The sequence below is a fragment of the Pelophylax lessonae genome (assembly GCF_965119305.1).
Source record: "Pelophylax lessonae genome assembly, chromosome: 5".
Taxonomy (NCBI): domain Eukaryota; kingdom Metazoa; phylum Chordata; class Amphibia; order Anura; family Ranidae; genus Pelophylax; species Pelophylax lessonae.
This window is the reverse complement of record NC_138772.1, coordinates 115,194,356-115,220,132: the sequence shown is the minus strand read 5'-3', so window position 1 is coordinate 115,220,132 and position 25,777 is coordinate 115,194,356. Positions and strand designations below refer to the sequence as shown.

Below are 25,777 nucleotides of genomic sequence, written 5' to 3'. Positions count from 1 at the left end.
ACTTACCGACAGCAGGCAAATGAGTAAAATTCTTGTTACAGTAGTTCCCATCACAACAGCAAAAAAACACTAGCGGGTTCTCTTCTTTTGCTACACACTGCGGTCTGAAGACAAAATAAGAAGACACATGGGTGTATCAAGACTGCCAAAAAGAATGAGCTGATGCAGAAATTATGGAATGAATAACATATGCCAGTAACAAGAACCCAAGCCGTACTCTTTTTATACACATGAGACTGTGCTTTCCAAGACTGTGACCAATTAATCAAAAAGATCGTTCCATAAACCGTAACTATTTTCTCTGATTGATGATATGATTGATATTTCTGGGTAACGTGAATCTAAAAAGGATCACAAGAACACTTGACCCAAAATTGCCTGTGCCAGCTGTCTTGTGTCTTCCAGTAAAGCTGGGTATACACACACTGAATCTTGGGACGTGTATACCGCTGTCTGTTCAACAGAAACCGGTCTAACAACCGGCTTCTGTTGAATGGCTCTGCTGGAAAACCAAGGTTCCAACCAATAGTTGCAAGGGCTGCATCGCTGAGCTGTGTATTCAGTCAGGGAGTGAGGGAATCCCTGCTGGTGGCAGGAGAGACCCCTGCAGCCACATCGCTTTTGTGGATGCAGGGATCTGTCAGTTTTTTTTGTTCAACCCACTGGATAAATCAAAAAAAAAAAAAAAAGTGTGCACGTTTACCCTGCTTAAAGTGGACTTCCACCCTAAAATTATACTTACCTCCATCTTCTCGCTCCAGGTCACCTGAAAAACAAATGGATAATCGCAATTTTTTTTTTTTTCTTACTTACCTCGTTTAGAAGAAAATATACTTGCCTTACTTCCTTCTTCCTCCCCTCGGCGGACACGGCGATTCGTCACTTCCTGGCTTTGCAATGATTCCTGGGAGCTGAACATCATCGCTCCCAGGAATCAATGCGCCTGCACCGGCCCCGACGTCAGTTCCGGTGCAGGCGCCGTCATACCTTGCAAAACAGCTTCTGGGCATGCCCAGAAGCTGTGCAGGGATGACGCTGCGGACCCGGAAGTGACGGTGGGGCCGGTGCAGTGCATCGTGGGACCGAAGAAGACAGAAGAGGACGCAGAAGAGGATCGCGCTGGCTTCAAGCTGCCCACACCTGAGATGGCAGCGCTGGACAATACTTTTTCAAGGTAAGTATTTCTTCTAAAAGGTAAGTGCAACCCGGGACAGATCAGAGGCTATCCATTGTGGAATGCACTAGCCCTGACTGTCCCGAGGGTATTTTTATTAAAAAAAAGTATTCCCAGGGTGGAACTCCGCTTTAAGCTTAAAAAACTCTTTGAGGGGTTGAAGATCTTGCAAATACCAGGTGCAATTTCTCACTACTGATGCACTTTTGATGTGTTTGCATTGATTTAAAATGGAAGGTGCCTCTTTGGTGCGCTTTTGCAAAACCAAAGATGCTGCATACAGGACTTTATACTTTTTTCTTTATTTTCTCTAGATTATCTCACATACGGGACTTTTTAAAGCACAGCACACCTGCAGTTACATAGGATTTATTGGGGAATAGTTTTTACGTGCATTTGTCACCCTGGAAAACCATTTAAACTATTTTAAATGGTTTGCTATAACTGATTTAAATACAAACCATGCAAATAGTATTGGGTGGCCATGGAATGCCTTGCTAAATAAATATGTATTTTTTATCCTTTTCCTGGAGTACAAAACAGGACACAGACTCCTTTAAATCTTGACTATGGGTTTATATGATGCCACCTTTAGGTGAGGACACTGGCAAACAAAGTTGTGAGGAAAGGCCATGTAACTCCTCCCGCTCCCTGCAATCACAGGAAAATACAAGGACAGTGGGGAGGGTTTCTGGTGTCCTGTACTCTATACCAAGAACATGTTTTTTAGAAGTCAAAAGTACTTCTTTCTTACTCATACAGTACAGTGCAGTGCACAGGCTCCTCTAAACCTTGCCCATGAGATGTCCTTACGCAATACAACTGAGAGGTGGGAAACACAGCAAACTTGCCCAAAACCAGGCAATGAGGTTCCCAACTTAAAGAACGACCAGAAGCACCTGATGGCTCACGCTTGTACATCCAGCTGGTAAAGCATTACAAACAGGTGAACAAAAGACCAGATAGCGGTATTGGAAACCTCACAGATGCCGGATAATGAAAAGCCCAAAAGGCACTAACTAAATAAGTCACGTGAACCTGAACAGGGAAGGGAGGATTCCTATCCTTTAAGGTGCAAGTCAGTGATCACATGCATAATACATCTGCAAGATCTATCTTGATCACAAAAAAAAAAAAAAAAGAAAACCCTTTGAACAAGGTCAGCCAATAGAATATCCTAAATACTGTAGACTAGAAGGGAGGCTCTAAAAAGCCACTAGGACCAAATTAATGAGTAGCCAGCTGTCTCCAAAACAGAATGGCCAAGGTCAGGACTTGACCTTTCAGGTTTGCTCAGTGTCAAATGTTACTCCAGCCCAGACTGGAAGGAGGACAGGATACTCCCACAGAGTATCGCTTGAATATTCTGTGCCTTTCACCATGCAAAGTAAGCCTTCTAAGTGGGATGATAGACCTCACAAGAGTTTGGGTTTTCGAAGCAGCACCTTAGGCAGCACATAAAAAATGGAGTCCGAAAGACACGGATCTCTCAGGACTTGCCTGCCAAGTCATTAAAATCAGCAAATGTGAAGCAGGGCAGGAAAACTGGTCCTTGAGACAGCAGGCCTGGTTGTTCGATCCTTCTGGGCCAATTCCGTGCCACCAAGATTACTGGAATGCAATCCATCTCAATTCTGCAAAGCAGTTGAGCATGAATTCATAGGGATGGGAAGGCATATTATCTGCCAGAACGGATACCAAAATCGAAGATCTGATGACCGAGAAACTTCACCTGGCAATTATCTACTCCTAGAATAATAACTAAGGGAAGGGCTGCAACACACCTTTTGGTCAAGCCAGAATTAGGTCCACTTCTCAAAGGGCACCATGGCTTCCGGTGCCGCCCTGATATTTGACCACATCTGTTAGGCGGTCCACCTGAACCCTCGTCAGTCACCCCTGAAGCTGACTGGTCCAATGCAGCAGGGATAGGCAAATGGCCCTTAGTTCCAGAATGTTGATGGCAAGTCTCGACTCCCTTGACCTTGATGGCCATGTACTTTGGACTGTTTCAATCCTTGGGACACCTCCCCAGCCTGACAGGCTGGCATCTTTACTGAGAACTGTCTATGTAATGGGACCAGGTCAGAGATGTTCTGGCCTTGAGAAATAAGCACATGGGCTTGTCCAAAAACTGAGGGAGCTTGTCCCATGCAGTAAGCTGCCGAGACCTGGCATGAAACTGAGCAAAAATGACCACCTTGAATTGGCCACAATGAGACACTGTACCCTCATGCCAAATCAGACCGGTGGATGCTTTTGGGGCCACTCTCCTGGACTTGTTGAGCACTCCTTAGCAACCTAAACTGCGTTGAACTACTATGTTGAGGGTGAGTGCCAAATGCAGAGTCAAGGGCCAGAGGCAATGTTACAGGCCAGCTCAGTAGAAAGAGAAATCATCTATCACCCAAGGACAATGCCAAAAATCTTGGGATTGCTGGAAGCGAAAGGGATTATATGGGCTGTCCTAATAACTTTGTTTGCCAGTGTCCATACCTGAACATGGAAGCATTTATCCTAATGGTAATATTGAAATGAGCCTGTGTCCTATTCTTTACAATTTAAAAAAATGGGCATCTCTTTGCCCCTTAACATAGGTCCTGCACCCTCAAGTGTGTGCCTGGTTTTTGGAATCAATTATTTCAGGCTATGTCTGACTCATGCGGATAGGTAGGCTGGTCTGTCTCACAGCAGCCAGAACAAGGCAGATCTGAATACATGTCCATTCCATCAGCGCACAGGCCATGATGGAGGCTGTAAGTAGCAAGTGTAGGATGCAGGGTGCAGCACTTCTGCTATAAGACACACAGACACTTTACAAAAAAAAAATTTCAGTATCACACAATAGAGTCTTCTTAGATTCCGGGGTGTTAATATAAAAATTGGCCCTCCCATTTTAAGATCACTATGATAAAGGATGTGGTACATAAAACAGCAATTTGGAAATATGTGTATATAGCTGCAAAAGAAAAACTTTTGATAAAAATTCTACCTAGAAGGTTTTTTTCCTCAACAAAACTGGAGTTTAAATTATAATTGTAGCACATCCATCCTGTATTAACATATGGTGGAATGGTGCTTAATACAAAAAGCATTAAGTGTGGCATACACATCAGCTTGTGTCCCAGTGCCAACTTGTGTTGTGCATCTAAAAATTAGGATGAATGTAACTGATGCCAATCTCTGTGGGACTTAAGGAACATGTACAAGAAACCTAAGGCTATGTAGATAATGACAGATTTAACATATTCTACCTACCCTCCACTAATTGTTTCTTTGTGTACAGAGAGTAGGACACATTTTAAGATGTAAAGCTTTTTTGAGCCTTCCCCGTTGTAGTCGATGGCAGCACAAGTCCCCTGCTCTGAATAAATATATAGTGAGTGATCAAAACTGGGTAACATTTGAGTCTGTCCCTCTGCCTGATTGCAGTGTACAGCAGCTTGATTCATTTTTATATGTGAAGTTGAACATCGGAAGCATGCTAGTATAAATTAAGGCAGTGTCTAATAAACTGTATGAATGTGTCCTCGAGTGCACGGAATGACAATGTCATTTTACTGAAAAATCCTCACTCAACAAGAATATGTCATGTTTATGTGATAGGGACTGGAGGACGGCTGTCGGGTATATGGGTGCCAGACACACAGAGATATATATTGATCAAGTCATGTACATTGCAGCATAGATGGAAGAGAAGCAGGAAAATGATTACATGAAAAAAAAAAAAAGGCAAATCACTAGAGGGAGGACAACCTCACAAAATAATAAGCGGTGAGACTCTGGGGTTTCCACTTGAAAAATGTATTTTAGAAAACGTTTTACCATTCTTGTTAACTAAGACAGGTCACAGTTCGAAAAGGGTAACAATGTTTCTGAATAAATGATTCTATTGCAACAGTGTTCCTGCCTGCGGTTTATATACAAGAGCTGCAATTACAGAATTTTCCCGAGTAGCAATTTAATGTTTTAATATGTAACACTATTTTTCACAAAGTGATTAAAGGAAACCTTTTGTGAAAAACATGGGAGTTGCCACTATTAAACTCTCCTTCCTAAAATGCTAATTTCTTGGCTGCCATGCTATATAAATGGCTCCAATAACATCAGTCTTTGACATGGAAGAAAGATATGCGTACTTATTTAGGGTTATTGAGCCTAAAACTTTCAAAGAGAAGGGGATATTGAATAGTTTCGTAATTTTAATGTTTGTAATATAAACCAGCCCACCGAATTATGATGTAACATATAAATAAGGGAGAATATGACAGTGAGCCGGCTTTCTGAGGACGTCTGGTTGATGACGAAACACATAGGGGCAAAACTTTCAGTTTGACATTACATCCAGCCACTGAAGCGCACGCTGGCTCCGGAAAGTTTTTAAGGTCAGCAATAGAGTTCATATAGACTATATAGTCCAATTTGGGTTCCTGGGTAAATTTTGCTGGCCTCATGACAACCAGTGCAGCACCTCTGGGAGACCCGTAGACCAGTTGATAATTTATCATGAACTCCAGCAAAAGGTCACAGTACACTGCTTTGGGTTTCCTTCCTCCAAACCTCCTTTGTTCCCCAAATCTAGCACTGAGTGTTCTAATGGTTATGCCTATATAAAATGGCCACAAAGACATGTGAGGCAATAAACTTAAAACTGGGACTAACAGTTTTGAAAGGAGTTGCTGTGAAGCGGTTATGTCTTTTACGTGCTTGCAGGTACGACAATTCAACTTCCTGCATTGGTACATTCCAGCAAGGTTACTGAATAGGTTACCAGGTACCACAGTATATTTGGAAGGAGTGACTTTGCTACGTACTATCTTGCCCTTAATACTAGGGGCCTCCCTGCATGAGAATTTTGGTTTCTGAGGAATGGTAGCTTGTAAGTGTGGATCATGCAGCAAAATGGCCAAAGTCTGGAAAATATTTTTTTCCATTTGGCGGTATGGATTGTGAAATCGGGAAACAAATCGAATCTCCCGATTTACCGGTCTGTCAATCTTTTCCCCATTGGTTTGCTCAGACAGTAGAAGTAGGCTTTTACCAGATTTTGGGGGTACCCTTTAGCCAGGAATAAATTTTTAAGGATTTAACTTTGTTGTATGTAATATTCCTTAAGTGTGCAGTTGTGGTTAAGTCTACAGAATTGGCTCTTAGAGATAATTCACAGCATGGTAAAATGTCTGTCACTGCAGGGACACACAGGAAGCAACTGTTTTCTATGTGTCCCATTCAAACTGCAACGCAGCCTAGTGCTGCACTCCAGCAGGCTGTGATAAAATGTAAACATGCTACATTTTATTGCAGCACACCGCCCCCAATTGCACTGCAATGTCAGGCAGTGCAGCATGAATGAAGTGTACGTGTTGTACACTTCAAATAAAGGCCATACAAAAAAAAAAAAGGGAGCAGTGGGATGGATCGCGCACCACACTACCCCCTATCAATGCAATGCAAAGTTACTGATCAGTAAATCGCTCCTGCAGCTCTGCATTGCAGTGTGAATTGGCCCTTAGGGATATATATTTTTTTTTATCCATTTTGGGTTGTGGAAGCTGGTGAAGAGGAGGTAAGAATTCCCTATTTTGGACAAATACAGTGACAGACGACTGGGATCCGTCCCAGATGATGAGGTTATCTATGAACCTCCCATAATAGACAATATGATAGGGAAAGGGATTGTGGTCCCAAATGTTGTGTCCCATGGTCAAGTTGGTATAACTAGGGGCCAAGGGAGATCCCATAGCTGCCCCGGTTTTTTGGATGTAGTATTCCCGAGAAAATTTGAAATAGTTGTATTCCAAGCAGAACAGAGTGGCTTGCAGGATGAAGTTTGCTGTCTGTCATTGGTGGGTTGGGATTGGTGGATAGAAAGTGACTGACTGCACAAAGGCCAATATCATGAGGAATGGAAGTATATGGTGAGCACAAGTCAAAGGATACCCAGCAGAAAAATGATCCCCATGTGTAGGGGGTGTAGGTTCTTCAGAAAGTGTTCTTCAAGCATCGTTTTGCACATACGTTGTTTACATATGCATTTATTTTCACCGTTAACAATTTTCTAAAATGATTTGTTTATTTCACGTATTTACATGGTTTGATTCATGCAGCTGGGTCACATTAGAGCTTATTGTTTTTGCTTTAGGCATAGGTTTTGGAAAGAGCATGTTGAGTCAGGCATCAGAGCAGGTTATTTGATCCAAATAAACTTTAGTTCTAAATAAACGAAATATAATAACCAGATCTCAAGGATACTGGGCTTCTCATGAAAAAATGCACACTCTCCAGCACACCATGGATCATCAGACCACTTGCACTTGGTCCTTTGTGATGTAACCTTTAAAAGTTGTGGACGATATCGGATGATCCACAGTTTGTTGGCGAATATGTGCGTTGGCTTTCACTAAGGACACAAAGCTGCAGTTTGAACGTTTTCACCATATGTTGGTTGTTGGTTAACTGGCTTTCTTCCAGACTGACCCTAGTTTGTGTGTGCATGTGTATTTGAGGCTGTCATATGAGGTGTAGACTGTAAGCTCCTTTGATTTCTGTAGAGGAAGGGTCTTATGTGAATGCTTTAACAATCGCTATAAAGTTTTATGATTAGATTGGGAGATGAGAAGGAATTTGTGTAATTCAACAACCTTATTTACTCCACCATCAGTCCAAAAACTGAAATATTGAGTAGTGTTCATTTGTGTTTTATATATATATATATATATATATATATATATATATATATATATATATATATATATATATATATATATATATATACACACACACATATAAAGATTTATTTTGTGTGGGTACGAAAAAGGCTCTTGGAATATTTACTAGCAGCTATTATTCAGGTTTGCTTGTAGCTTACCGGTCATAGCAGTTGAAATCATCTAACCAACAGCCTTTCTTCACAAGTTCAATGAAGCCAGAATTATTCCTCCAAGATGCATAGCAATGAAGCCGCTTATCCTTTTCTCCATCACACCTTTCCACACCACTCTGGTTAGTCTTCTCTGTCTCCCAATTGACGTTGTAATAGATGCACTCTCTGGGATCCTCTTCATTGTGCCCAGAGCCTGTGTGAAAATAAATAATTTTAGAGATTCTTTCTTTATCGTTTAAAAAAAAAAGCTCTGGACAGCAAACACTTTCTCTTGAATTTTATATTTTTGCTATTTGTGAATCTACAATACACATCATCAGCTTATGTTAGGAGCACTGTATTTCAATGGCAAAAAGTAGTGACCAGCACACAGCCTGTAAAATACCCGTGGCACAGCCCTCCTGTATGCTTTGAATGAGAAGTCCAACACTCGAATCTTTCTAGAATTCAAATTCTCTTTTCGCTTAGAAATGGAACTTATAAACATAATAATTGTGCCAAAATGTTCTTCAAAACTGCACATGAAGGGGTCCAGCCATCGAAAGCTAATATTTCTGATCTGGATTAATGCCCAAACGTTTGATTGCCCACAACCTCCTTCTAACTCTCAGGTATTTTATAAAGCTGGAATTATTGCACCAAGCTGGTCATGTGTTAGAGCCACCATAAGAGGTTTTGCACACCCTGTGGGATTTTACTAGAGATCGACCGATTATCAGCAAAGTCGAGATATCGAGAGCCGATATGCGATTTCCCCGATATATCGGAATCGGCCACCAAGGTGACCGATATTGCCGATATTTCAGGAAAATGCTTGTACTGGAGTGATGCCTACAGCTAGAAGCATCACCCCGGTACTGGCGTCCATAGCCGGCGGTCGACTGTCTTGTAATGAAAACCAATGCGGCTGAGAAGCCGCTGGGCTGTCATTACAAGGAGCAGGGGGGGATGTTCCGTGGCTCACTCGGGTCTCTCGTCCCACGGGGAGACCTGGGCAACCAGCCTGCACGACTGCTGAAGACCCGATCAAAGCCGCATTCGGCTCTGATCGGGTCTCCATGCAAAAAACCCGGAAGTGATGTCATGAGTGACATCACTTCCGGGTACTGTCTAGCGCCAAATTCAAAAAAATTACAGCATTCAAAATAGCCAAACTTGGGTTTTGAATGCGTTTAAGTGCAGAGGAAAGGTTTGGGGTCTTTTAGACCCCCAGATCCCTCCACAAGAGTACCTGTAAAGTACCGATACCGATATGCATTGACCAAAATATCGGTATCGGTAACGAAAAACCGTTATCAGTCGATCACTAGATTTTACAGCAGATGAGAAGAATGCAGTGGGGCAAAGTGAGATTTGTAATGTGGAAGGAGTGCAGTGGCCTAGGGCAGTGCCGGGGGCTCTGGCGTAGAAATATTCAGCTAGAAGCCCAATGAAAAAGACGACAACACAAATTATATAAATGATTTAGTCCAAAGTAAACAGTCATAGGTAGTATGAGCCTTTAAAATGTAATATTTAATCAATTTTCTTTGACAGGGGGTAAAATAGCTAGTTTTTGAAAAATGCCTTATAGTGTATTTTGAATACCATATTACTAAGTAGTAGGAAGTATTAAGATAGGAAAAATTCTGAAAAGATAAATTCAGGATAACAGGAAACCAACTGTGTATAATTTTATGTGATCTATAAAAGGCCCCTCTCAGCGAAAATGAACATTAAAATGCATTTAGTTGACTGTGAAGACCTCATAGGGTGCTTAGCTAGCCTATTACTTCTTATGTCCTGAATATGAAGGGAAGACAGTTTTATCCGCCTCAAAGACTGCGGATATCATAATACCAAATAGTGATTTACTGAATGCACCCCAAAATGTATCAAGCCGACTTTAGACTCACTCTGTGCAGCTTAACATTGCAATACACACTGTATGAACAGTGTACTTCGATAGCAAGTCAAACTAAAAAAGGAATAGCAGTATCTACCAAATACACAAAAGTGGTCTCATAGTAATTATTATTATTATACAGGATTTATATAGCACCAACAGTTTGCGCAGGGCTTTACAATGTGAGGGAAGACAATACAGTTACAATACAATTCAATACAGGAGGAACTAGAGGGCCCTGCTCGTTAGAGCTTACAATCTAGAAGGGGGGGTCAAGTGAAACAAAAGGCAATAACCGTGGGGGATGGGTTGATGGAGAAAATGGAGGTACATTTGTTAGGTGTTGGTAGGATAGGCTTCTCTGAAAAGCTAATAGAGTAGGAGATAGTTGGACAGATAAGGGTAAGGAGTTCCATAGGATTGGTAAGGCTCTGGAAAAGTCCTGGAGGTGAGCATGGGAGGAGGTGACGAGGGAGCTAGAGAGCAGGATGTTTTGAGAGGAACGAAGAGAGCGATTAGGTTGGTATTTTGAGACTAGGCTGGTGATATAGCTTGGGGCTAAGCTGTGGATTGCTTTGTAAGATGTTGTAAGTATTTTGAATTTAATTTGTTGGGTGAGCGGAAGCCAGTGGAGGGCTTGACAGAGAGGCGCAGCGGACACTGAGCGATTGGTAATGGCCATTAATGCTGGACCTGCAAAACACTGTGCAAAGAATTTATCATCATAGTGGTTTCATTGAAATATTTACAGCTGTTTGTCTTTCCAACACAGTATTACCAAAGTCAAACAAGATCTCCCAACGCACCTCAAGTATGTCCTACCTGCAAGAATAATTGCCCATTTTACACCCATGGCCTTTTACTTCTCACCATCTACAGTTCTATTTACACCAGTTGGCTCTTCATGGGAATCACCGTCATCAATGATGGCACATACTAGTTATCAGTAATATAAATTCTATGATGCTGTCCATGGTCAGTATTCTTAATGAGGACAGCTACATCTGTAAATTGAGCCCTACATGAACAGCAGTGGATGCAGGGTTTCCTCTTTGGTCCTGGAAAAATGGCTACCTTGTACCTTGTTGAAGACTCTCCTTTCACCTATTGGTCCCTTGACTCTAATGCTGCTGATGAGTTCATAAGGGTAACGCAGTGGTGTGAACCCGGCCTAACAAGCTATGGTCTACCAACTAGGTCCTAAGTGTTACTAAACCCACAACAGTAAAATCAGTCTGTATATGCAGTAAAGCATGCTTGATAGTTGATATACTCACTGTCGAACCTAAGAGGTGAAGTCTGCACATTATGTAAAAAGGTTGTTTTATCCTGTCTTTTCTAATCCTCCCCTTTTTTACTGTCCCCATTCCATCTCCTGATAGAAGAACCTCGGGGCTCAGTTTGGTGTGTATAGCTAGAGTTGTTTTTTTTTTTTTGGGGGGGGGGGGGGGGTGCACGTGATTAGCACTGTCCAGACAAAGGGTCAGGGGTCATGCAGCCTCATAAGACAGTCGGAGGAGAATGATAACTCCTCCTCCAAGTTTTAAACAGTGCATTTCCATGTTATGTGTACTGTGGGAGACCAGATATAGTGAATGCAGGGTCCTGGGTTTAGTAACACTTTCATCAATAAATATGTATTGTTTAGTTGCTTCTATAGCCGGGTTCTGCCCTAACTAAAGTATGACGTTGGTGGACGGCCTTGCTTTAGAACTAAATAGAAAAAGGCAGGCGAAGAGCAGAACCCAACTGGTATATTTGTGAAAAGGAGACTGTGTGGTACCCACCGAGGCTGTACAGCCAAGATAATGGTGGAGTAGGAACAGGCAAGTACTATTATTATACAGAATTTATCTAGCGCCAACAAGTTTAGGACATAACAGATAAAGATCATAGTGTTTTAAAACAATTTTCTGTCTAGTGTCTTGGGAGTCACCCTGTCACATTGCAAAAAAGATAAAAAGCATTTTTCATGGTTCTACCTGGGGTAACTCATACAATCATTGGTCCAACACGGTGGGTCATAGTCTGTATAGTAGAACTAAACTCACTCAGTCAAGATTAATTATTTTTAATCCTAATGTTGCTAGCATTAGTAAATAGATAGGAAGTACCAGAGTTGTATAAAGTACTCGAAACCCATACTTGAGTAAAAGTACAAGTGCTCGATCAAAAAGTGACTTGAGTAGAAGTGGAAGTGCTTGATCAAAAAGTGACTTAAGTAGAAGTACTAAAGTATTCAACAATTTTTGTACTTAAGTATTGCAAGTAGTTTTTTAAAAAAAATTGCTACTCAAGTACTGAAAATAAAAGTACCAGTAGTTTTGGAAAAAAATTGCTACTCAAGTACTGAAAGTAAAAGTACAAGTACTGCGTTATGTAGTTATTAAAGAAAGAAGTAAAAAGTTTGAACATCATATTGTTTTTTATTATTTCAAATGCAGCTTTTATTTATACATACAGTAGCTTTTATTTTCGTATGCGCTGATAATACACGTTTTGAGCTTTATGAAACCGGCCATCTACTGTTCTGGCAGTGGTAATTTTTATAATTGTGACTATGCAGCACAAAAAAAAAATATTGGAGTAGAAGTATTGAAATCATTGAAAAAATGTAGTGAAGTAAAAATGGAAGTAGGAGAAAAAAAATTCTACTCTAGGAAAGTACAGATACCGCCTTTCGGTACTTAAAGCGGAGTTCCACCCTGGTTATACATTTTTTTACAAAAATACCCCCGGGACAGTCAGGGCTAGCACATTCCACAATGGCTAGCCTCTGATCTGTCCCGGGTTGCACTTACCTTTCAGGAGAAATACTTACCTTGAAATTGTCTTCTCCAGCGCTGCCATCTCAGGTGTGGGCAGCTTGAAGCCAGCACGATCCTCTTCCGCGTCCTCTTCGGTCCTCTTCCTCCTTCTTCGGTCCCACGATGCACTGCACCGGCCCCGACGTCACTTCCGGGTCGCGCGCGTCATCCCTCCACAGCTTCTGGGCATGCCCAGAAGCTGTTTAGAAGGGAATGACGCGCGCGCCCCGGAACTGACGTCGGGGCCGGTGCAGGCGCAATGATTCCTGGGAGCGATGACGTTCAGCTCCCAGGAATCATTGCAAAAGCCAGGAAGTGACGAATCGCCGTGGCCGCCGAGGGGAGGAAGAAGGAAGTAAGGTGAGTATATTTTCTCTAAAAGGTAAGTGAAAAAAAAAAAAAAATTGCGATTATCCATTTGTTTTTCAGGTGACCGGGAGCGAGAAGATGGAGGTAAGTATAAATTTCGGGTGGAACTCCGCTTTAAGTACAGTAGTGAAGTACGGTAGTTCTACTTAGTTACTATACATCTCTGGGAAGTACACACTATGGGGTTAATTTACCTAAAAACTGGAAAACCTGGTGCAGCTGGGAGTGGTAGACAACCAGCTTCTAACGTCCGCTTAAATGAACCCTTATGTTTACTTGTTTTAAACTTTGTTTTTATTAACTTTTTTAACAATTCTTCAGTCATTACCGATTTCTGGCCTAGCCCAAGATGATGTAATACAGCCCAAGAGTCTTCTTGGGCACTTTTTTTTTTCTCTGAAGGAAGGTGGGAGGGGTGAGAAGGTACAAGCACACCTTCTAATGCCTAAGCTAAGGGCAGATGGATTTCAGGAAGTGAATGCTACATGAATCATCTGCCCTTACTCAGGATGGCCAAGGCCAGAAGGGCTAGGGGGTGTTTTTCAAAGTAATTTCTCAACAAAATAAATTATGGAGACATGGATGGATGGGCGAGTTTGCTTTAAACATTAACAATGAATTCCAGCGGAGCTCCAGCCTCCCCCCCCCCCCCCCACCGAAAAAATTAAAAGTCAGAAGCTACAAATATTAATATTAGGACACTCACTTTTCTATCAACTCTTGGGTGCTGCCACTGCCATTTCTTGTAAGGAAAACTGGCAGTGAAGCCTTGCGGTTTCACAGCCTGTTCACTACTGCGCATGCGTGAAGTGTACTGCACTTCTGAATGGCCCGGTGGCAGTGGGAGGAGCAGGGGGCCAAACTCTCGAGTGACACCTAGAAGGGGGAGCGTCAAGAGACAAAAAAGAGTCAAAGACAGGTACCCGCTCCCCCCCTCCCTGCCGAAAGGAGGGGGAGGAAGCAAACAAGGGAAGCTTCCCCATTTGGGTGGAGCGCTGCTTTTAATAATGTTTGCCGTTTGTAGTGTTAAGTAACCGCCTCCTCATGGCGAGAAATCTGGGAAAATACCCTGTCCCCAGGATAATATACAATCAGCATCTGAGAAAATAGAAGAAAACACGTAGCTTCTCTTAAAACTGTGCTAAACATACACCTAGAGATCATTCAAACAACACAAGAAAAGCCGTTCAGGTGAGGCACGAATACCTAGGTGCTGGTCGGATTCGCCATCCAGTAATCAAGTATCCAAGGAGAAAAAGTGACCGCACTCAGAGGAAGATGAACTTAAAGTGTTTATTCCCATTCATGAAAAACAACAGTGCATCAAAAGGACATGGGTTATGAGTAAGCGACCCAAAGAGTCGTGAAACGCGTTAACCGTGTCCATGTCTGTTTGATGCACCGTTGTTTTTCATGAATGGGAACACTTCAAGTTCATCTTCCTCTGAGTGCGGTCACTTTTTCTCCTTGGATACTTAAACATAGACGTAACTATGCTTGACATACACAAAGAGAATTATCGATAGGTCATAACCTTCATTATTTTGACAAACCTTTTGCTCAAAAACGATCATTCAACAATATAAAGAAAAATAATAAACTGGGCCAATTTAATTGGAATTTCTAATAGTTTGTTTACAATTGGAATAAAATGTTTACCGACTAGTCAGCATTAGTAACGCTGGCTATACACTAAAAAAATGTATTAGTCTCCATTCACACTGGTACGACTTGTCAGGCGACTTGGTCAGCCTGACAAGTCACGCACCGTCGCGTCCCATTGTGTAGTACAGGAACGGTTCTAATAGGAGCGACACAAGTCGCTCCGACTTAGAAAAAGGGTCCTGTACTACTTCGGGGGGCGACCTGGAGCGACTTGCATAGACATTCATTTTATGAAGTCCGTTCCGTGCAAGTCGTGCCGAAGTCGCGGTGCACGCGACTTCACAGGTCGCCCCCTAAGTCGGATCGCCGTAGTGTGAACCGACGCTTAGACACTTTTTGTTTTAAGCACATTACTAATCGCTAGTGGGGTCAAATGGACATTCAATTTCGACCATAGTGACAATAAAAATTCAATGCAGCAGCATGGAAATTTTTCCAGTAAATGAATTTCTAACCCTGAACCTGGTTTTCGTTTTGAAAATTCATGAATTCAAAAACTGAATATTAAAAGCACACAAAATGTTGAATTACTTTTGAACCACATTCACTGAATGTACAAAGAATAGTCTTCGTTGGAAAACCAACTAGTGTATAGTCCGATATATATTACCCAATAATGCAGCTGTATTCAATCACTTTACTTACAGGCAATTAAGATATCAGCCATAAAGACACCCAAACTTTTCTACATCTAGTCTAGACTAGATGACATTCTTCCAAAATAATCAACAAGTCTGTTGGGTTAAAAGTCAAACCATTATGAAAAAACAAATGAGATAGCTTTAGCAGGCAATGTATGCAAAATATTAAAAGCAATGCGAAAGGGCGAATAAAATCCAAGAACAATGCCACAAAATCTGTTTTCTTGGGAGGAAAAGGTATGCCATTAATGGGCTTTGTGTAAGCAAAATATAGAAAGTTCTCAGAAAACGGCTGAAGGTTCGGATTACAGCTGGAAACGTGTGTTTTACTCATTAATGACTATTTTTGCACTGTTTACGCAGCGTTCCATTCCTGTCAATTACCCCGGTCACATTCTTTTATCCTTGCTGTAGGCAACGATACAGCATAAACATAGATATGGGGAGGGGGCCTACGGCACGACCCTGCAATCAACCGAGAGGCTCAAGCCACACAGAGGGCAGAAGTGAGCTACTCTGCAATCAAATGACATGAAGCCTAGGATAAGGTGTTGTGTCATTTACTACACTTCAGCAAAATGCATTATATTCTAGAAGGAAAAGCAGGCGAAAGAATTGGTGCCCGCAGACATGGGGAAGGGAATGCGACAATGATTGTATTTAATATATATATATATATATATATATATATATATATATATATATACAGTTTAATGTGTGGTATGTATTTGGGACGCTGCCCCTTTAAGAACGCAGCGCAGTTCGGGCGGGAAAGCGCTACCTGCGCGCCCCTTCTAGAACCTTCAGGCAGCCTCTATATAAGGGGGTCCGCACTGGGGGTCTCTCACATTCCCTGACTGGAGGCTGCCTGACGAGCTCCCCTCCCTCCCGTCACAGGCACTTTATGTAGTCGATTATCACCCTTGAATCAAGGGGGGACTTTTGGTTTGGTTAATACTTGAGTTATATATATTCGCTTGAGTTCTGCGACTAAGCGAGATTTATTTATTTATTGATTTATTTATTTATTGATATTTATATACAGATTGTATATTTTGGTATTGGTTTAATATTTTGATTATTTGTTGAATGAATAATTTAAAGATTTAAAAATGAATATAAAATAAAACCAATAAAGTGCCGCGGCCATTTCTATGCCAAAACTAAGGATGGTGAGTTGTGTGTTTTATTTATTAGAATAAGTAAGGATTGACTTTGCATCCTCCTTTCCCAAGAAAAAAGTTGTTGTTTTTGCCCAAATTTTTCTCCATTCACCCCAAGGATTGATCCTGACTCACAGTTAAAAATCACAAAATTAAATAGAAAAAATAAAAAAAATGTCTGTTCTAAAATAAAAGAATTAAAAAGTTTTTCACACTTCTATTCCAGCACATTTTCCACGTACAAATGAATAGGCAGCAATTTAGAAAACCTTTATACACATACACTACTTAACGTTTGCAGTCTCCCAGGAGTTGAACACAGAACTTGCATTGTTTTATTACCCCACTGCTGTCCACTAAATGTTTCCCGTAACAGCAGCCTGGAAACTACTGCAATAAAGACCATATGTTGCAATGCAAATTGCCTGACAGTTTATAAAGCTCTCCATTGTCAACTGCCAGTAGCAGCCATTGGACAATCAAAATACAGTCCTACTCGTTTCATTTGTAAACAATTACTACAAAAATTGTAGTCAATAACTGGAGGCATCTGAAATTCTTTAGAAAGTCATTTTAATGTGAATTTAACATGCCAACATTGTTTTCATTCTGTGCTGTAGAGGGAGCTCGTGTATTTTACTGCTGTCAAAGCAAGTCAGTGCATGGATATAGTAAAATGTACACTGCATGGAATTAAGGGATACCACATAAATAACACAGTAATTCAAATAAAAGAGCTTTTATTAACATTTGCATGTAGCGTTATAAAATTTAAAGGCGTTTTATGAGAACGGAGTTGAGGTATGGGGGGGGGGGGGTAAACTCTGCAGCAGAACACCAACTTCCTGGACCATTTTGGCATTGAATGAGTCTTGACATAGCAATATAAAGTCTAAAAACAGGCTGGATGGGAAGGTTGAACACAACAGGGTCCGTCTAATAGAGATTGCTCACTCAAAGTTTAAAAGTTTAAATTCACTTTTAGGCCTCATGCACACAGGGCATTTTTACAGCTGCTTTTAGGAGTGCAATTGCGCGGTCGTGCGACACCATACCCGAACGAAATTTACGTCCTTTTTTTCCCACAAACAGAGCTTTGTTTTGGTGGTATTTGTTTACCTGTGCGATTTTTACTTTTTGCGCTATAAAGAAAAAAAGAGCGTAAATTTTGAAAAAACAACAATATTTTTCACATTTTTTTTTATATGAAATTCCCCCCAAAAAAATGTAAAAATCTAAATTTTTTTAAATTTTTGGCCAATTTGTTTTCTGCTACATATGTTTGGTGAAAAAAAAATCACAATAAGCGTATTTTGATTGGTTTGCGCAAAAGTTATTGTGTTTACTAACCAAGGGAAAGATTTCTGTCATTTTTGGTGTTTTTTTTTTTTTTTTTCTTAACGAGTAATGGCGGCGATCTGCGATTTTTTTTTGCGGGACTGCGACATTGCGGCGGACAGATCGGACCCTTGACTGACATTTTTGACACTTTTGGGGGTACCAGTGACATTACTACAGTAATCAGTGCTATATATATATGCACTGTTACTGTAAAAATGACACTGGCGGGGAAGGGGTTAATTTTATTGAGAGGGAGGGGTTAATGTATGCCTGGTGCTTACTGACGTGTGTGGGGGGAGGTGACTGTGTGACACAGGGACAGCTATGCTGAACCCTGCAATCTGACCCTGCCTGTCACTTAGGAGATCCCCGACGATCAGGGAAGAGCAGCGGCGATCGCCGCTGCTCCTCCCCTGGCCCGACTCCCGCTGTGACTGAATACAGCGGGAGCGCGCCGCCAAGAAAGGGGGGTGTCTGGCGACGTAGGTCTACGTCGCCAGACAATAACAGACCTCTTTGCCGCAGTAGTGTCCATGTAAGCAGACGGCAAGTGGTTAAAACGCCCCTCTGTTATTCTATACCAAGCAAAAGACAGCCGGCAAATCTGTTTAAATATTCAAATTCTTTATTGTCACCCCTCAGTGAATAAAAACTAGGTGGCTAATGCATTTCGGCAATGAGTCTTCATTACAGGTGCTGTGATCAAGGCTCATAGCCGAAATGCATTAGCCACCTTGTTTTTACTCAGTGTGGGGTGACAAAGAATTGGAAGATTTAACCACTCGCCGACCGCTTACTAAATATATATATATATATATATATATATATATATATATATATATATATATATATATATATATATATATATGGCGGCAGGGTGGCTCGTACAGGCAAAACAACGTATGGATATGTTGCTCGCTTATCTCCTGCCCCCGATCGTCAGCGGGGAAGCCGATGCTTGTGTCAGGCAGCTCTGATTGCTGCCTGACTCCCGTGATCGCTCCCCGCTGAGAGAGGACGACGGCCAGCTGTTGTAAACACAGCCGACCATTCCTCTCCCTGCAATGACCATAGAACCCATGTGATCCTTCTATATAGGATCACATGTCTCTATGGTCATTTCAGAAGCCATGCCCCCCCCCCCCCCCGACAGTTAGAATCACATGGGGTGTTTCAGGAACTTGTGAAAGGGAAATATCGCGGTATCTCAGTCCAGTGCCGTAGATGGGAAATATCAGAGCCACGGCATGTAATGCAAGGACTGACGACACGTTGAGCGTGCCATAAACAGAGGAATATCTGCGCATGCGCCGGTGACGTCAGGAAAAGAAAAAGGTTAGATTACAAGAGAAAGGAGAAGGTTAGAATGATTTTACACAATGTGATTAGTAAAGTGCTTATCAGAGATTTATATGATGGAAAGTCATCATGGAGAGTTTACAACCTCTTTAAGAATTTTTTTTTTGCAAGTACAGAAGACACCTGTTGATCTTAAAATAAAGCAAAAAGAATTTCATCTTTCTTCCATTAACTACGAATCTCAACATTTAGCATGTAATGGGGGTGAACAGAGGCAGATGTGTTTTCATTTGTATTGTATGGAGAAGTCTTTGTTCTGTTGATCTACTAATGCTATTTATTGAGTCAGCAGGGATGCAGTATGAAAGCCCTGTAAAATGAATCATGCACTTCCCAAAAATATCTGAAAAGCACATTTCTCCTAAAACATGCAGTGTTTGACTAGCTCTGGAATCTGAAGATTGTGTACACCAGCCGCTAGTAACACCCTTGCATTAAGCTTTTGCAAAGTTCACACTGAAGCTCTACAAACACAAAGCACACGTGTTGGAATTGTCAGAGAGTACTGGGATCCCTGTGAGAGGTAATAAATACCTGCAAGTGTTACAATTATACATTAACTAGCATGATGAACTTAAAGCGATTGTAAATGATCACCTTGTAAAACAACCTATTCAGTTTAAAACTGAAATGAAAGGCAAAACATTTGTGTGTATATTTATTTATATATATATATATTTTTTATAAGTGATAACATATTCTCTGTTCTCAGCTGCATAAGAGCTGGGGGAAGAGAAGCAACAGCACACTGAACTCTTCAGTGAATGGCTGTGAAGAGGGGTGGAATGTGCTCTCCTGCTTAGTGTGGTCAGTTTCTAATAGGAAAGAAGAGAGACTGTCAGGAACACCAGGGATATTTCACACCAAGGAAGCAATATAAAAAGAAGAGGATATTTTTCCATACCAGAAAATGGTACAGCAGCCACATATCAGGAATATGAATTGCTGGGGTAAGCAAACACTTTAAGGGCTCTTTCACATGGGCGATCCGATCAGATCCGCCTGTCAGTTTTTTAGGCGGATCTGATCGGATCCTCCATGCACCTCTATGGGGCAGCGGATGTCAGCGAAGACACCTCCGCTGACACCCGCTGCCATCCATATCCGATCCTGTCCGTGAAATCTGGACGGATGGAAACCCTATTTTTCCATCCGTTCAGGGATCGGATCGGATGAGAGCGGACAGGCGGTCCGCTCTCATCCGATCCCCCATAGAGAGCAGCGGGGCTGTGACACCTCCCTCTCCGCACTGCAAGCGGAGACAGAGCTGTCATCTGCCGGCTCAGCGGGGATCGGCGGATCGATCCCCGCTGAGCAGCACGGATCCGCCTACGGAGGCGGACCGTGTGAAAGAGCCTTAAAGCTGAACTCTACGCAGAAATAAAAAGCACTAATCAATGCAGCTCTGTATTCATTAAAAGAAAAGTATGAGCAAAGCTTTCTTTGCTCACAACTCCTATGCAAGTCACAGGAGTACACTTAGACCTGGTTCACATATGTCCGGTCACAATTTCAGTGCGATTTTTAAACAAAGTCCTTACTTGAAATTGCACCTTAACTGGACTGAAAAAAAAATGGACTGCATCCAGCCCAGACATATATGAACCAGCTCTAAAGAAAGCCAGTATGGTTCACATGTCATGCAAATCAAATGTGGTTCAAAACGCATCCAACTTGCATAAATGTGAACCGAGACCAACTTTAATTCACCTGTGACCCACAGTTATTGCCCGCTATAGGCATACGGTACAGAGCCGCTTCAGACTCTGGAAGGATCCTAAAATTGTGAAATACTACCCAGCTGCTTGATATGGCTGAGAGCCATAGCCAGCTGTGTCCACCTCCTCCTCAGCCTGGCACCACTGCTCTCCACTCTAATCAGACTGAGAACTGAGCAATCAGCAGTCATATGATTGCTCAGTTCTTGGCCTGAGAGCTGCAGCATAAAAGGTGAATTTTGGATGATTAATATTATTGATTAAATCCACAATTCTCCTTTAATAAATCATTACATTGTTTTTTGTTTTTTTTTTTTAAATACAAGCATTGTAAGAACCCAAAGTTGACCAGCTATCAGCCCCTAACATTCCCTGTACAGCAGGGCTGGAGTGTGAGAGAAAGGAGCAACACAAGGAGCCAATCCGTTCATGTGCTGCCAAGAAGCATCTCTGAGAAAGGGAGTTAATGCTGCTGGCCGTCATGTTGAGTACATCTATTTGAAAAAAGAAGTCCTGGGGGAAATCACTATATTGAACTGAAATAAAGTATCAAATGCATTTTTTTTTTTTTTTTTTTATGAGCTATTTATTTTTATCTGGTTTTATTTTTTTTCTGCTTTATTACAGGTATATATTTATAGCGCAGACAATTTACGCAGCGCTTTATAGATTGTGTACATTCGCATCGGTTCCTGCCCGCAAGGAACTTACAATCAGTGTTAATTTCGTCGACTAAAACCGACTAAAACGTTTTCGTCGACTAACACAATTCAGATGACTAAAATACGACTAAAACTAAAATGGCATTTTAGTCTTAAGACTAAAATACGACTAAAACTAAAATGGCATTTTAGTCAAAAGACTATAACTAAAACTAAATCGAAATTTGCTGCCAAAAATTAACACTGGTGCATGCTCAAAGCATGAATAATAACATATTAGATTTTTCACTCCAGGACCAGCAGTAGTATATAATGAGTTTGGAAATTGTAGAGAAATGCTTAAATAATGCATTACAAATTACAATTGAACTACACCCATTTGATTATAGATGACTAAAATGAGTTTTAGTCGACTAAAATGTAGGGCGTTTTAGTCGACTAAAATATACTGGAGTTTTAGTCGACTAAATACGACTAAAACTAAAACACTTGCAGAAGACTAAAATGGGACTAAAACTAAAATGCCATTTTAGTCCTAAGACTAAGACTAAAACTAAATTGAAATTTGCTGCCAAAATTAACACTGCTTACAATCTAAGGTCCCTGTCTCACGTTCATACAGTCACATACTAGAGCCAATTTAGACAGGAGCCAAGCATGTCTTTGGAGTGTGGGAGGAAACCAACGCAGGCACAGGGAGAACATGCAAACTCCATGCAGGTAGTGCCTTGATTGGGATTTGAACTGACAACCCTAGTGCAGCAAAGTCAATTTTAAAGTAGCATTTTAGCATAACCTCTATGCTGTGCTAACAGTTTGTTTTGTTGAAACCATGCCAGGTGTATTCTTCCAAGACTTCTAGCTCGACACCCATACCATCGAAATACAAAGTATGTACAATCCTGACAACTGGATACACATTTTTACACACTTTTCCCCCAGGAACCATTTACATGTAGTGCATCTGACAGCACATATGAGGCAAATCACATAAAACCTTGGGGAAATGACACAAAGTAACATAATTAGTTCTAGCACTTTTTCTATTGATTTTGAACATTGCAAACTCAAGTCGTTGGGAATTGGGGAAAAAAAAAAAAAAAAATGAAACGCTTGGAACTGCAGAACTAGAAAGATCAATTACTAGGAATCAATATTAACGTGAATTGCTCTGCACTTATCTCAAGAATAAAGATTCCCATCAATTGTTATATCATGCACACTATGGCAATTCTCTTACAAATATATGATCTCTCTGTAACTCTTTATAAAAGGAATGTGTGACAGTATTTGCAATGGAAAAGGACATTTAAAACTTATCTAAACTCAAAAACAAAAATGTTATATACTGCAGCTTAACCCGTGCTAAGATGTGGTGGCTGCACTAGTTTTCTGTTCTCAGGCTATCAACATTGTTTAGCATGTACAGAAAATTCCTGTTGATCTTGTCAGAAATAAAAATATGTTAAAAAAAAAAAGTGCTAATGTCAAAAATGTCTGCTGTGAATAAATTACAGCAGCGACTTAAAGCGGAGTTCCAACCAGTGAACCTTTTTTTTAATAAAAATACCCCCGGGACAGTCAGGGCTAGTGCATTCCACAATGGATAGCCTCTGATCTGTCCCAGGTTGCACTTATCTGCAAGACTAAATACTTACCTTGAAAATGTCTTCACCAGCGCTGCCATCTCAGGTGTGGGCAGCTTGAAGCCAGCGCGATCCTCTTCTGTGTCCTCTTCCGTCTTCTTCGGTTCCACGATGCACTGCACCGGCCCCGCCGTCACGTCCGGTGTCGCAGCGTCATCCCTGCACAGCTTCTGGGCATGCCCAGAAGCTGTTTTGCAAGGTATGACGGTGCCTGCACCGGAACTGACGTCGGGGCCGGTGCAGGCGCATTGATTACTGGGAGCGATGACGTTCAGCTCCCAGGAACCATTGCATGCCAGGAAGTGACGACTCGCCGCGGCCGCCGAGGGGAGGAAGAAGGATGTAAGGTAAGTATATTTTCTTCTAAACGAGGTAAGTAAACAAAAAAAAAAAATGCGATTATCCATTTGTTTTTCAGGTGACCCGGAGCGAGAAGATGGAGGTAAGTAGAATTTTAGGGTGGAACTCCACTTTAATCATGTGTGATATAACCATAGTCAAATAAATGTAACAAAAAGCCATGCTAGTTAAACAATATGAGTGACAAAAAAACAATCAATAAAGAAAGTCCATGTGAAAAAAGGTAGTGATAAGTGAGAAAATCTTCGAATAAAGTTCATCAAGAATTCCAAAACCGATAGAAGCTTCTTCTGTGAAAACCCCCATCTCAGATAATGGGGTGATTACTGGATCTTATTGACCCTTCCCTTTAGCTCTAGAGCAGGGATTCCCAAACTACGGCCCTGCAGTTGTTTAGGAACTACAATTCCCATCATGCCTAGTCATGTATGTGAATGTCAGTTTTACAATGCCTCATGGGATGTGTAGTTCTGCAACAGCTGCAGGGCCGTAGTTTGGGAATCCCTGCTTTAGAGAGGTCAAACGAGTGATAATCATAACCCTCAATGGGATGTTGTGGAAGGGAATGCCCTCCTATGAAGAACTTGACCCCCCCTGTCTCCAGGCCAGCCATAATGATAACTATGGATTAAGGAGAAAGATGCTCCAGTAGTGTAAAATCGCTTAATCACAACAAAAACTTTAAATTTGCACTTACATTTCATATGCAGTAAATCGGCCCAAATAGATCAATCCCTTTGCAGGCAAGCCAAGTGCTTGGCAAACTGAGGTCCAGCCAAACAAAGTCAAACTATTTCCTAAGCCCTAAAGAAGTGCCCCACCCCCTGGCCTCCATCACTGTTGCCAGGGGGGAACCATACAAATGTCCACTTTATGACACACTCACCATAATCACAAGGCCTTGCCTGGCCTGATATACATTCACTGCAGAAAATGGGTCATCCAAGTCACGTACCACATAATCAGAAGGTTTAGTACTATAATGGAAGTTGCGCCTAGAAGACTGTTTGCATCTTTGGTTTTATGAATAAACCATTCTGATTATTTGTCATGTGACTTCTTGAATCTACCTCACTGTGCTCCTTTTTAAAATTTCACTGAAATATTTAATAAACCTACAGAACTCCCACTCCAGGCATGCCATAATTCGGGAGATATTGTCAAGCAATGCTACTGATTGGTTGGTTACACATAACCAACCAATGACTCCTCCTTAAAACAATTTTCCAGCAATGGCAATGGCCACACTGAGAATCCCCTGTAACAGGGAGTTTTATCTGCGGTGGGATACTTTGTAAAAACACAAATGGATGCGGAGGATGCATTTTTTCTTACTGCAAAATTAGTACAGATCATGTGGTTATAGTGAAGATAAAATAAGAGATCCTAACAATTAGCTTTTCAGAAAGTGTCAGTAAGGTGTAGGTCAAGTTTTTGAAGGTGCCAGTAGAGTGTAGGTCAAGTTTTTGAAGGTGTGGGTCAAGTTTTTGAAGGTGCCAGTAAGGTGTAGGTCAAGTTTTTGAAGGTGCCAGTAAGGTGTAGGTCAAGTTTTTGAAGGTGCCAGTAAGGTGTAGGTCAAGTTTTTGAAGGTGCCAGTAAGGTGTAGGTCAAGTTTTTGAAGGTGCCAGTAAAGTGTAGGTCAAGTTTTTGAAGGTGTGGGTCAAGTTTTTGAAGGTGCCAGTAAGGTGTAGGTCAAGATTTTGAAGCTGCCAGTAAAGTGTAGGTCAAGTTTTTGAAGGTGCCAGTAAAGTTTTTAACGGTGTCACAAAGGTGTGGGTCAAGTTTTTGAAGGTGCCGGTAAGGTATAGGTTTAAGTTTTTGAAGGTGCCGGTAAGGTGTAGATCAAGTTTTAGAATGTCTCGGTAAGGTCTAGATCAATATCTTATAATAAAAAAATTGGTAAAGATTCACACCATTCACAAAAAATCTTGAAATGGTATACATCTGACTTTGAGGGGGTTGTTTTAACAGTTTCACATATTGGTTGCACCACAATACCAGATCTGAATAGCAGAAACAGTTTATAAATTCTGCCCCAGGAAAGGTGAAGGTTTAGTCAATGCTGCCAGAGTGCACCAGTTAGAGTTTAACGTCATGTTGGAAA

The 25,777-nt window shown here is 41.4% G+C and overlaps 1 protein-coding gene across 1 annotated transcript in view; it reads right to left on the bottom strand.

Annotated features, from left to right (window-relative positions):
- Positions 1–25,777, bottom strand: part of ACVR2B (activin A receptor type 2B) — a 316,863-nt gene that overhangs the window by 102,508 nt on the left and 188,578 nt on the right. The window contains exons 2-3 of the mRNA XM_082259197.1: positions 8,043–8,250; positions 7–104 (exon numbers count right to left, since the gene is read on the bottom strand). Coding sequence (XP_082115323.1) covers positions 7–104; positions 8,043–8,250 — 306 coding nt within the window. The remainder of the gene's footprint in view (positions 1–6; positions 105–8,042; positions 8,251–25,777) is intronic.